At 46.2% G+C, this 13,374-nt stretch overlaps 1 protein-coding gene across 2 annotated transcripts in view; it reads right to left on the bottom strand.

The window, feature by feature from the left end:
• UTP20 (UTP20 small subunit processome component) overlaps positions 1-13,374 on the bottom strand; it is a 60,852-nt gene that overhangs the window by 1,782 nt on the left and 45,696 nt on the right. For both annotated transcript variants that reach the window (XM_042889609.1, XM_042889610.1), the window contains exons 46-60: positions 12,854-13,020; positions 12,018-12,159; positions 11,637-11,753; positions 10,709-10,879; positions 9,825-9,953; positions 8,995-9,105; positions 8,172-8,251; positions 7,385-7,454; positions 6,288-6,470; positions 5,254-5,385; positions 3,718-3,850; positions 2,744-2,943; positions 2,318-2,389; positions 1,540-1,812; positions 618-744 (exon numbers count right to left, since the gene is read on the bottom strand). In XM_042889609.1, the coding sequence (XP_042745543.1) occupies positions 618-744; positions 1,540-1,812; positions 2,318-2,389; positions 2,744-2,943; positions 3,718-3,850; positions 5,254-5,385; positions 6,288-6,470; positions 7,385-7,454; positions 8,172-8,251; positions 8,995-9,105; positions 9,825-9,953; positions 10,709-10,879; positions 11,637-11,753; positions 12,018-12,159; positions 12,854-13,020 (2,107 nt within the window). The remainder of the gene's footprint in view (positions 1-617; positions 745-1,539; positions 1,813-2,317; positions 2,390-2,743; positions 2,944-3,717; positions 3,851-5,253; positions 5,386-6,287; positions 6,471-7,384; positions 7,455-8,171; positions 8,252-8,994; positions 9,106-9,824; positions 9,954-10,708; positions 10,880-11,636; positions 11,754-12,017; positions 12,160-12,853; positions 13,021-13,374) is intronic.

Genomic DNA, 13,374 nt, shown 5'->3' with positions numbered 1-13,374 from the left:
AATTCTAAATAAACACGGGTCCCCAGAGAGGAACCAGAGTTTCTGCTTAGACAAAGCGAGTGGAGCAGAGTGACCTGGACTCATTCTGGAGGGTGAAATTCAATAGGTGCACGCCTGCCTGCACACACAGCATGCATCATTCCTGTAGCAGACAGCTCTCCTCCCCTCACTGCAGCATTTGTTCTCTTTCAGTCACTGTACACGCGTAACACACACTGAAGTTCATTTTCAGGATGCTCTATTTCAAAAGAGCTCCTAATCCTCACAGCAGACCTTAATATGGCAACAGAAAAAGAAAGACACTTGGCTGCAGCTTCTCTGAGACCTGCTCTGCCTTCCTCCCCTTGCTGAGTAGTCAATCCTGCAGCCATGAGTCCACCCTTGAGCGCTATACTTCTTCCACATAAGCTCAAGCTTTATCCACTTGTGTGCAGGAGCCTGCCTAACACCAGGACTTTGTCAGCATATGCATTTTTGTTCAAGCTGTCATACATTCTCCTGCTCTCCTGATATTTTGGTTAAACTGCAAGTAGGTGAAAATTCACTGTTAAAGGCATCTATTCCTCAACAGAGGAAAAGGATGACAGGAGGAGTTCATGATGAAGGATATCACTTACCTTGCTCTGCATAGGTGCTGTTCAGCTCCCTGTACAGAGGAGTGAGGACTGTTGCAAGGTACGGCTTGATTCTGTCTTTCCCCAGATCCACTGAGATTGCTCCGAGGAACTTAAAGATGCAGCTCCTCTGAAAATGAGTGCATGGAACACAAAAGCAGGTAAGAAAGAAACTGCCTAAGTGAGCAGCTACAAGAACATGTGCACCGCATCTCAATGTACAAGGCATTTCAGACAGCTGTCAGAAATTCACTGCTGGCATAAGGTCTCAGTGCAGTTAAGCACAGCCTTCAGATAAGACACAGCTCCGTGGGATCTGTAAATGTGCGAGCTCAAACTTCACTTGTTAGCTGGTAACATTTTAAGAAGAAGCTTGTTCTGCCACTGTCCTGTACTAGGGTAGCTGAAGATATGAAAGTCTCAGCCTTTCCCTCTGCATCACAGGGAATCACAGTGTTTCTTCTGTCACTCACATGGCCTCCCTTCTCCTGACAATTCCACACTGACATTCCCCCGTCCACATAAAAATAGCACTGTCAAGCTTTTAAAGCATGCATGTCCAACCTGCTAGCTTTCTCATTTGGTCGCCTCTTCTATTGTTTTAATAAAAACCAGAACAAAATAAGTTTTGGTACCTATATACGTGAACTATGTTACATGTTTTATACATAGTCCAAGACAATTCCTCTTCACTCAATGCGGCCCAGATAAGCCAAAAAATTGGATACCTATATTTTAAAGGCAGCACTCTGTCCCTGCACACTGGTGGCCTTTGGCTTCCCACCTTTTCACCACCTGGAAGCAACAAAGCAGAAGCAAACTGGTGGAAGGCCTTCCTGAGAATCCCAACCTGAAATACCTCTGGTAGCAAAGAGTCTATGCAAGTGCTTGTTGCATTAAACTGCTGGTTTAATCTTGCTCTCACCTTTAATGGGATCTTGGGGGAATATGCTGCTTCTCGCTTTGCCATTAGAGAGAGCTTCTTCATCAGCCATATCAACGTGACTGGCCGACCCTTCTCTTCTGTGTCCTCTCCTTCTCCCTCTCCTTGAGCAGAAACATCTTTCTCTTCCTCATCTTCAGAAGCCTCCTGCTCTTCCACCTCACAGCCAAGTTCTCCTTCAGCCTGTTCACCTTCCTCCGAGGGAGGTGCAAGCAAGTAAATAACTTTGGCAACAAACAGCAAATTCTTTATAACCTGAAATGTGAAAACAGAGCAGTCAGTCACTGGGGGTTCCCACAGTGCCAGTACCAGCAGTGACCAAAGGTAGCCAAGAGCCAACATTAAGTCTAAAAAAGTAACTGGCCATAAACTGGGTTCAATTCCATGCCACAGGATGGTGCACCGTGGAGTCAAACCTTCAAGCAACAGCGTAAAGCTGGGCTGAATACTCCCAACAAGCAAGCAGCCAGGACCTCAGTGCTGCAGCAGGGAGACAGCACCAGAGATCTGGCTGCCTGCTCAGGGTCTGGCTGCCCTTCTCCATAGAGAGGCCAGACTCTCCCTGGGCAAGGGCTGGACAGAAGGAACTCCTGTCTTGCTCTGCATGGTGCCCAAAATGTCTGTTTCCCCCCCCCCCCCCCCAGCCCTCACCCTTCCAGCAGACTGACACCAGATCCCTGAGCAGCACTTCTGTCCTGACCAGGAGGTGACACTGCCTCATGTGCCCCCACCACAGCCCCAGACAGGCTGCTGCTTCTACCTGCTCTCCCAGAGACTGGTCCAGGAACTTGGAGCGCAGCTGATGGCAGAATGCAAACACAAGTTCCTTCACCTGGTGGGACAAAACAGGGAAGGAATTGTTGCATGAGAGAAGCCAGCAGCAGAACCCCACAGCAGCGTTGTGCAGTTACCAAATGTGGTTCCCAGGGAGGCCAATGAACTGGCTCAGCACAAGTTTTGCCTGCATCTTGCAGTCCTGAAGGGAATCTGTGTTTTTCAGAATAAGACCCCAGAGAAGCCCCCTCCCACCAGCACAGACACCTGCTCAAATGCTTTCAGTGATCAGGATTAGGCAGTGGACAGAAGCAACTGAGAATCGTGCACACAGAACTAGTGAAGTTATCTCTGTGTCTCAGGCAGGAAACAGGTGCAGGCACAGGGGAAGGAGCAGCACAGACACGATCACCTTTCTGTCCAACTCAGCAGTCAGGAAGAATGTGGATGCAGACAGCTCTGCTGACGGCTTTTTCCTCTTCACTGCCTGCCTTTCACTCCATTTGGTGACAAGGTCTTCTGGTTTGTGGGATGCAAACAACAAGCCAAATATCTGAGTGGCTGTCAGCCACACCCAGCTGTGAGGATGCCAGAGGTGAGACTGGATATGATCTAGGGGAGAGAAAACCTCTTTCAGTACAGGAGCCAGTCCAGCTAGAGAAGAAAAAGCACCCCCATCCCTCCTAGAGCTACCACAGCATACACTGCAGTAAAATAATGAAGGAAACAAACTGCTCATACACTTAGAATGTAATAAAACTGTTCCTAGGATCTCTGCTGAGCCAAAGCAAATCCAGAACTTGCCAGGGTTACCTTGTCTCTCACTGAGGGCACCTGGCAGGCTGAAGACAGAACCCAGCCAGAAACACTCCTACTGTCAGCAAATAAAGCAACTGAAAGCAAGTCGACAAAGTGACAGAAAGGCAGCCTGACACTACAGAATCTCTCTCATACAGAAATCATTGGAATCAGATGATCTCTTGGCCTTATCGTGCTGGCAGGCACACAGTATTTACAGTGCCATTATCACATGTCATCACCGGCTGTGTGCACAATCTCATCAGGGAAATCTTTTCCTGGAAGAACTGAAAGTTTTCATCAAAGAGGCTGCAATTATGGCCAAACATGCCATCATTGACAAGTGTTTGCTCTTGGGATGATAGGAAATACTTCCCAGCAGCTGAGACAGATGGCTTATTGTTTTCATCAGCCACGTAACCTTTTCCATTAAAATCTACTCTTGCCTAGCAGCTGCTGCAGAATGCTCATACGTGGCATGTGAATCTTGTGTGACAGCATCGAGTTCTTTCCTTTGAGGTATGAAGAAACCCAAGGCACTCCAAGAATCTTCCCTGTAACACAGATATCGTAACTCTCCACACTCACCCCAGATCTGGCTGACGATGTCTGCATGCTTGGTTAGCTGAATGAAGCTGCACTCCGAGATCAGCTTTGTCACCAGCACAAGGAAGCTGAACAGCAGCCTATCTGCAGCCTTCTCCTCTTCCTCCTCAGTTATCTGAGAAGATTAGCAAGACCAGAAACGTGCTTGAGATGGTGTGAACATAAGTGTTTATTTCCCTACCGGCTACATTTCAGATCAACACTGCAAGGAAGCAGAGGACTGAGCTGTACCCAATTTCCATCATGAGCTGAAGGGAAGAGGCTCCATTAGAACAATGCTTTGTGTTACTGAATTGCGTGCAGGACCTGACTGCCTGCAGTTCCAGCTGGTGGGATGCAGCCACCCCATGCCTCTCCCACAGCGCAGCACAGGGGATGATCACAGGGCATTTATCATCACTGCAGATGTTTTCATCTCCTGCCAATCTCCACACCCCTGAGGCTCTCCTCCCTTGCTCAATATGCTTTCCAGGCACATCAGTAGCACACATGGCAGCTCCCCAAGTGTCTGGGATTCCCTTGGGAGTGCCACATGCCATGCAGGATCTGAGGCAGCCTTGTTATTCTGAGTTAATTGTGTACATAAAACAAAACAAAAACAACCACCAAACAACAAAACTACAGTCTGAAATACGGGAAGGGAATTCATCAAGAAAGTTAAAGTTGTAGGCAACACTAAACGTTGGCAGTCACAAGTGATTCACTTCTGACCTCCCATGCTTACACTGATTTCTGTATCTAGCAGACATTTCCCAGCTAAACAGGTGTCAGCATGATACGTGGCTGTTTCCTAACTGAAGACATACTAAGCCATCCCAGTGCTAGACATATATTCTGCTATTCCTTCCTCCATCCCTCCTCTCCTGCCACCACAGCAAAGACTACACAAGCAGGGAAACTGCCCGGACATACACACTGCCACAGGGCCTCAAGCTGTGCCAGGGAAGGTCCAGTTCAGATATTAGGAACAATTTCTTCTCAGAGAGTGGTGCTGCTCTGGCACAGGCTGCCCAGGAGGTGGTAGAGTCACCATCCCTAGAGGAGTTCAAGGTAAGGGGAGATGTGGCACTGAGGGACATGGTCAGTGGGCACGGTAGGGATGGGTGATCGGACTAGGTGATCTTAGAGGTCTTCTGCACCCTTAATGATTCTATCATTCTATGCACCAGTTCAAACAGGCTAAAAAATCCAACAGCCCATGACTCGAGGGTTGTCTCAAGAACCCCCTCCACCCAGAGGCTGACAAGGATAAAGCATCTGCTGGTCACACAGCACTGCTGTAGGAAGGCCAAGGGGTTTGCAAAGCTCCTTTGTTCCTTGCGCTGTGACACACAACATGAAATTTGGGCCTACAAAAGCAAAGTATGGTTCTAAGCCAGCGATGTCCCCTTCAGGACAAGCGTGCGTACTTTATGTATTTACTCAGCCCCAAACAGTAGCACCAAAGGTTAAATCTCTCCTACACTTCTTCCCTTCTGCCATTTTCCTTCCCCAAAAGGAAGCGGCAGTATGACTTACGTCTTCAAACTGAACTGGGTTGATTTCTTTCTCAACCAAGGTGAGGACAGCTTCAAGGCGCCGCTCAAACATGACTCCCTCCACTTCCACAAACAAGCCGCATGCCTGGGCAGCCAGCCTCCGGTGTGAGCTCTGCCAACAGAAAGAACACCACCCCCGTTACCTCTAGATCATCAAATCCTGCAGCTCCCACAAGTGAGTAGAAACTGTTTTTACCTGCAGCAATGGCATTTTAAGAGAGGTTGATTTTCAGACTACTATTGATATAGGAGATGCTGCCAGCTAGGGACACAAGCACCTGGCAGGACATATTATTTCAGGGAAGGCACCCTACAACTAAATGCCAAAGGGCTGCTTCCAACCCAGTTTCCAGCTGCAGAGCACTGGGGGCAACTTTGCATTTACGGGCATCTTGAAGCTATAAATCAGAACTGAACGCGACAGAGATGACAAGAATGAAGTATTGAAGAACAATTGCTCCACTAATGCAAAGGGAAAGAAACTGAGTCCTTCTGAAGAATAACTGATCAGCCAGGCACCCAGAAGAAAATGGGAGATCTGTAAGACTGTGTTTGCCACCCTCCAGCTGCTGCTTCACAATATGAAGCGAGCCTTAGCAAAAGACAGCATGATGGTCAATTAATGGGATCAGAACAGCTGTAAGGCATTTATTCAAATATTAAACCTCAGCAAAGGCTCTTATGGCAAATACCTGTCCTAGGTGGGACTGCTTGAATGCAGGCAATGCAGCCAGAAGATCTGTGGGCTGATCTTGATCAGCTCTCTGCATTTGCTCAGCTACACAAAATTTATCATTTTTCTCTCTCTCCTTGCTAACAAGAAGCATGTTAATAAGCACAACTTTAAAGAGCTTCTCTTCTACACTGTCCCCTGTTCATACTCTTTTCCTAAAACTCTAACTCAAACTTAAGCCATCAATGCAACACACCTGACAGCAGCAATCGCTCTTGCCTTAATCTTATTCAAACCCCAAAGTCTAGACTCAGCCAACAAAAAGAGCATGGAATGAATACCTTCTTGCTGTGAAACCACTCTGTGACCAGTGAAAACAGCAGATCTTGTTTATCGTTGTTTATCTTACTGAGCAGAGACTTGCACGTCAAAGCCGCCATCTTTTTGCACTTGGCCGAGTCATCATTTATCATCATCATACACAAGGAGATGAAAAACAGCCCACAGTACTTGTGGAGGAGCTCCTGGAAAGAAGTGACCATTAGTCAGTGATACATCCCTAAGGAGCGCCTGGAATTTAAAGGGGAAAAGAGGGATATTTGTGGCACAGCCCTGAGTAGGATCCAAGTCAAGGGAGGTGAACTAATGCAGAGGACAGCCCAGCTGCTGATGCAGGCAGGGAATACACAGCAGCCCCCTCTGTCCCCTGACTTGCTAATGTGCCCCTAGGACAGGAACTTGAGCATCAGACCTAAAAGGGCCTATTCATAACTAACTTGCATTAAAATGGGCATACATCTCTAAGCAGTGCCACAGCCAGGCCCAAGGGCCCTTCTCTTGCAGAAAAAGCAGTGCTTTGCTGCCCTACAAAGTTGCTGGGAACTGAGCTGAGGTACTAAAGGTAACCAAGGGTGGAGAGGCACAGCTCACTGCGCTCAGTTTCCCTTCCTCCCAAATTCTTGCTTGACTGCACTTCTCTCAGCCTCCTGTACACTCAGTCAAGCTCCAGCTGTAAAGCATTGGGGCAGATTAGCATTTTGTGCACGTTATCCTGCATAGGTGCAGTTATTATTTAACTGTTATTTTGACCTACTGTACCAAGAAACCCTCTCTCTCCGGTGAGGCCAACAAAACTGGTATTTCACATCACATTCCAGTACATAAATCTGCATCACATTCATCCAAGCCCCTAGTGACAGAGCTTTACTTCACTTACAGACTGAGCACATTAGGTCTGGAAGCAATGCAGACTTTCCAGCATGTCATTTCTCTTCTGAAGCAAAGCCAGTTTTTTTGGAGATAAGTGATACTCACTTATGACAGAAGTTAATATGATATATCACGTGCTTCCCAAATAAACTGCTCTACAAACACTAGTAATGCAAACAGCTGAAAGGAATCAACTGCCTGATGCCCAGTACCAAGAGGTGACCGTTACCTGTGGAAACATGTCAAGGAGGTACACAATCATCTCCAGAGCAGACTCTCTTCCAGTTTCATACTCGTAGCTGCAAGGAAATGGTTAATGCTTAGGGCTGGGCTGACACTCCGCAAAGTTACTAACCACTTACAAGAATGGCCAGTGCTAATAACACACACTGACATGGATCTTTTTACAGCAGCTCCCTGACCTGACCTAATGCTTAGGAGAAGAGAAGCAAACAAGCCACTCAGCTCCACCTGCTACAGAATGAACGCATTCACAGAGAGGTGAGTCAGGGCTCCAGCCAACCTGTGCCACAACAGCACTGCACTGTGGTGCTGAGGGCACAGCAAACTGCTGTCACCTCAAGTGAAGGAGGGGTCATGCTCAGAAGGAGCCTCCAGGCACACAGATTGTTCCTCGGAACTGCTCAGACAATTGCCAAGGGACAGCAGGCATATAAACGCACTTTCCCATATCCTTTCTGGATTTTCTAGTTCACTTGGTTCACAAGTGGTGCAACCGGTGATGGCATAGGCAGACAACAGCACATTTGCTCACATGGGTGAAGAACAAAAAAAAAAAAATACAGCTGGGAAAGGAGGAAGATAAAACAGCTTCATTTCTCCAACATCCACCTCAGAAAAAACAGGGAAGCGCTTTAGAGGTGGGAAAGTTGGAAGTCCAGTGCACCCCCCCCCCCCTCCTCATGAACAGCATACAAAAAGGATGATGCTGAAATCATACTTAAAGCACCAAGGTTCTGTACTGAGGGAAAGAGAAGTGGAGAACATAAACTCACTCCAGCTGTGCGAGCATGAAATCCAAATTGGGTTTCAGCTTGTCACCAAGAGGGTAGTCCAGAATATACTTCAAGTAAATCTGGAAAGCCAAACAACACAACACAACAGAGAGGAGTTACAAGAAACAATTGGACAAGCTTGTATAAAAAGAAAATAAGGAATAAGCAGTTATGGATCAAAATAAAGCCTTCCATCCTCCTGAACGCACTAGTTCCTATTTCACAAGGGGTGAAGGCTCCATGCCTGGAACAGGATCTGCAGCTGACAATCTGCCAGATGAGTCCTCAGAGTATTACTGTGCCTTGTCCAGGCAGGCTTCTGTTAACAGAAATCCAGCATTTTTCATAATTCATTTGCTAACTGTGGAGAAGTTGCATTTGGCCATGCACAGCTCCTGCTGCATCTGTATCCCAACACTTGAAATGAAGCCATTTCAAGCTTTTGGTTGCTTTTAGCTTAGAAAGAAATAGTGGGAAGGAATCATGGTTTGTGGCAAATTCTCTTTTGCTGGGATACAGAAAACAACAAGTTACAGAAGCTTAAAAGCCTTCAAAGGAGGAGCTGTGTCAGTGCTGCTGAGTAGCCCTGTGAAGGCACGTCATGGCAAGCAGTTTCACTGCAGGCAAGCAGCCTGAATTTCTGCTATTGTTCTCACAAGGGCTAAAACCAGCCTGACAACAAGGGAGCAAGGATTGGGAGGATAGAGCAACAGGGCTGCGATTCAGAAGAGCTAAGGCACATCTCTATGAGAGACGGGATGGCCTCACAGAGCCCTCCAGCCCATCACTGCTGTAAATAACACAGACTTCTCATGGTACCCACCTGCCTGCACTGGACTCGCACTGGCTCAGTCTGGCCTGTGATGGCAAGCTGGGCAACCTTCTGCATCACATCATCAATCTCAGGGACAATCAGCTTCCTGGATAAAATAGCCTGAAAATATGAAAATATCACTGGAGTCACATCATTCTGTTTGCAGTGTGAGATGTAGTATTATAACCAGTGGTTACATGGGTATCAACTGGCACGGTAACACTGACATATCTTCAAACAACACACAAAGAAGTCGGCTTGTAAATCCATACCACCTTCTTTTGGAAGACACAGAATACCTGATCTAATGGTTAGTGATGTGAATTCTTTAGCAAAAGCATCCTGCCACCCAAATGCATCCTCATATACAACACGACAGGACAGGTAATGGCTTTAAGTTGCAACAGGGGAGGCTCAGTTGGATACAAGGAACAATTTCTTCTCTTCAGAAAAAGTGGTGCTGCAGTGGCACAGGCTGCCCAGGGAGGTGGTGGAGTCATCATCCCTGTGTGGATGTGGCACTGACAACATGGTCAGTGGGCACGGTGGGGACGGGCTGACGTTTGGAATAGATGATTTTAGGTCTTTTCCAACCTTATTAATTCTGTGATTCTATGTGTATCAAGCAGCCTCCCAAACAATTCGGAACAAAGGCTACAAGTCCAACAGGAAAGCTCTGCTACTTTCCCTGTTTTCCCCATCTTCCTTCTCTGTAACAGAGAAACTCAGGGGCACTCTGCAGACTGTTCCAGATATCAGATCTTACAAACATTCACCAAAATGCAATCACTCCCATTCCAGTGCTTCACAAAACCCATACACTTGCTCCACAAAAATACCTTTAGAAGGCCAAAGGCAGTGGCTTGCCGTGATGAATCATAAATATCTTCTTCAGCAAAGCCAAGCAGCACTTGGAGCTGTTTGCTTGTTATTTGGCTCTTTGCATTCTTCACAAGTATTGTTACGGACTGCAAAATCAAATTGCACATTGTCAATACACATACACCTCCATAAAATATAACCCCACACCAAAACCTGACTGTTCATAGCACTCGGGTTTGACAGAACAAACTGCTGCTCTCAAATGTGCAGCTAAAACTGTTTCCAGTGCTGTTTGCTTTCAGCTGGCAATTCTGAGATGAAAACTGCATACAAGCAAATACACAAATGCAGTCCTTGAAATGAGTGGAGATGCTCACTGATTTGAGCCACAATGCGGGAACACAGACTGGAAGAGGACAAAATCCTTTTGGCACTGGGGCTCTCACTATCTCTTATGATTGCAAAGCTGTAATTAATTCAGCAATGCATTGAGAAAACACGTAAAGGAAGATGGTGCACACAGTAACAGCAGTTATTACTATAATTAATTGCTCTCCTACAATTGCCTTACTTCTGTGAGTTTATTCCAATGAATCTACTCAAGCTCAAAACCGATGCCTCTCAGAAGGGTGGTAACAAGTTACTATCATAGGAAAGAAAGAAAGCAAATCTGCTTCTGTAAAACACCACCCCTCAGCTCCAAGCTGTGTGCGGCTCCAAAGGATAACTTTCTTTAAGTCTGCACTGCAGAAAGACTCAGGGCAAGACCCCATTTCCCAGTGTCTTGTGATCTCCAGACTAACTCTCCAGGACCAGCTACAGGATAGATGTGCAGTGGAAGAAGCCTTGTTCTATAGAATTAATTCTAAAGGAGAGGTGAGCGGACCTCACTCTGACTTACTTTGAAACAGTTCACAACCAAGTGGAAATTCTGGCCTTTGGCTACTCCTGTCTTGGCAAATTCTTTCAGCAAGAGGAAAAGCTGCTTGATTAGCGACTCCAGATTTGTATTGATAGAAGGCAAAGGGAACTTTAAAATCCATACTAAGGACTGCAGAGCACCAGTTATCACCTGTAAGAAAGACCCAGAAATCAGCATGTGGAGCCAGACATCAGCACATGGGTACAACAGTACCAAAAGAACACTTCTCACTCTGCTACAGATGTTCTCAGGCTATTTGCAACTGTAGTAAAAAGGAATTAGCTAACATCAATATTTTTCAAACCACTCATGCCATACAAAGGGTTTCTCAGTTCTAAGAACACTATCTGCCACTTTCCAATTCTCCAACTTGAATTTTAGGAGGTAAAGACATTAACACAGTGTTGATTAAGCAGAGGGCAGGAATTCTTTCTGAAGCAGAAGCGCCTTCAAGGCACAGAAGCTGCTCTGCCAAAAAAACATGTTACCTGAAAGCCCTGCTAGAAGTATCTCACGCTGTCTGAGGCACATCTCCCGTACCTGGGAAACTTGGGGTTTAATAATTTCCCTCCTAGGCTCACTCAAACCCAGGGAAGCTGTGGTGCTGAGCACAAAGATATCAAGAGCTGGATCAAAAGAAAACACAGCTGTTCTGTGCAGCTGCAGGATCTCAGGAACCTCCTCACAGAAAGCCCACACTAAAACTAGCAGCACTAGAAGCAGAACATTCAGTCCTCCATCAGCCACAATCCCCCCTCACCCTTGGGATAGCTTGTCCTCAGACAACTTAACTGTACACCTGTGAAGTTAGGCTTGAAAACAGAATGCCCCTCTCTGCTTTTCCAGATGACATCTGCAGGCAGAACCCTTTACAGCTGAAGAGATGGGCTCCACCACAAAACCATACCTTGACATCCATGGATTTCAGGCAGTCTATGAGTAGCTGAACAAAGGGGTCCAACATTTCCATAATGTGTTCATCAGAAGAATTTACTTTGGATCTCTTCAGGCTCATGTGTAGCAGCTACCACAGAAAACGAAAGAATTCATCTCAAAGTTAGACTGGAACTGAAATTCAAGTAAAGTCCCATATTGGTTTGGGTTATAGTAGAATTCATGCCTATTAAATTATCTTTAACATTGGAGTTACCACATGCAAAACAAAGTTAAGGCAAATGGTTACACTGTTAACAATACATATTCAGAAAACCTTCTTTTGGATACTGTTAACACAAACGCTGGTTTATTGGTTTCACAGCTTTCTCTTTCTCTCTGAGGAGATCCTTACCCGAAGTCCTGATTCAACCAAGATGTATGTGTTGGTCCTTCTGCTGACAGGGGCTTTCTGCCCCCCTCTTGTGGGTGTGGGTTGGAGCAGCAGGCAGCTCTCTGGTTGCAGCCGAGGATCTGGAGGAGGGGCAACTTTTGTTCTGAAAAGAAGGCATATGACAAAGGTGAAAATTCAGATTTCAGCCCTCTCCACAACAAGTTTCCTGTGGAGAGAGTTACAGTGTGCTCAAAATCACAAAGCAAGTAAAAGCAGGTCTGTGAATACAATGAAATAAACTGAGCTTGAGAGCAACAGGAGAGATGGGACATTCAAACTTAAGAACAATGTCACCATTGCAAAGATAATAAAATGCACATTGATTTGTGTAACATTTCCACTTTTTCCTCTCAGTCAACAGACAGAGCTTTGGTAGCTCCTTCAAGCAAACACATCTACTGCATGGTTTACTGACGATTTACTGAAATTTCTGATAGCTTTTATAAGCTGCAAATAACTGTCAGATCCAGGACCCCCATCACCTCTTATATGCTAGTTTGTAGCTCCCTCCTTACCATCATCACCTGTACCTTCACTGAAACATGCACATCAACAATGAAACATCAACTTACCAGATGGTGAAAGAGCACTAGTCAAGAGCACTTACAAGCATAGATTTCCCATTAGTGCAGGAAAGGACAAATTTCCAAGCTTTCCCCTCCCCCTCTGGCTGCCCAAATTGTTTGCTTACACCACAAAGCAATGGTAAATGAATGGAAGGTCATCCATTTGGTTTGAGAGCTGCAAGCAAACCTCCAAGTGATAACAGAGCAGCTGGGTAACCTCTTGGAACTCACTTGGCCTTCTCAGTGAGCAGAGGCAAGTTTTCACTGATGAGACCATGGCTGAGGAGGAGGAGAGATTCAGCATTCATATCCGAGTTGAAGATCAGCCCTGCCATGATGTGACGCAGCGCCTCGTGCACCTTTCGGACTATCTTCAAGCTCGTGGTGCTCTCCAGAATCTGCAAAGGCATCACCATGAGAATCAAGAGGGTAGTGATCTGACATCAGCAATCACAGGAAAAGCCAGAACAATTCCACCAATGTGGCTTGCCTTAAGCCCCTAGCTCTCCCATCGCCTCAACTCTGCCCCACCATCCCTTCCATTTTTACTCTCCAGCTTCTCCTCAGAGTCCAACCAGTTCACCTGTCACCACCAAGACACTCCAGAACTCTTGAGCAAATGGGGTCCATTTCTGCATGAGCTTGCACCCACTCAAAACACTGCATCTCTGTAAAGGTAACTACTGTACGTAGACAGAGACTTCATACATTTTGGTGATGTGCTGGCTCCCAAAAGAAAATAGGGAGCCATA

Source organism: Lagopus leucura, unplaced genomic scaffold (genome assembly GCF_019238085.1).
Source record: "Lagopus leucura isolate 7727_CA_CO unplaced genomic scaffold, USGS_WTPT01 Super-Scaffold_100159, whole genome shotgun sequence".
NCBI classification, from domain to species: domain Eukaryota; kingdom Metazoa; phylum Chordata; class Aves; order Galliformes; family Phasianidae; genus Lagopus; species Lagopus leucura.
The sequence above is the reverse complement of the archived record's forward strand: the minus strand, read 5'-3'. Positions and strand labels throughout refer to the sequence as shown.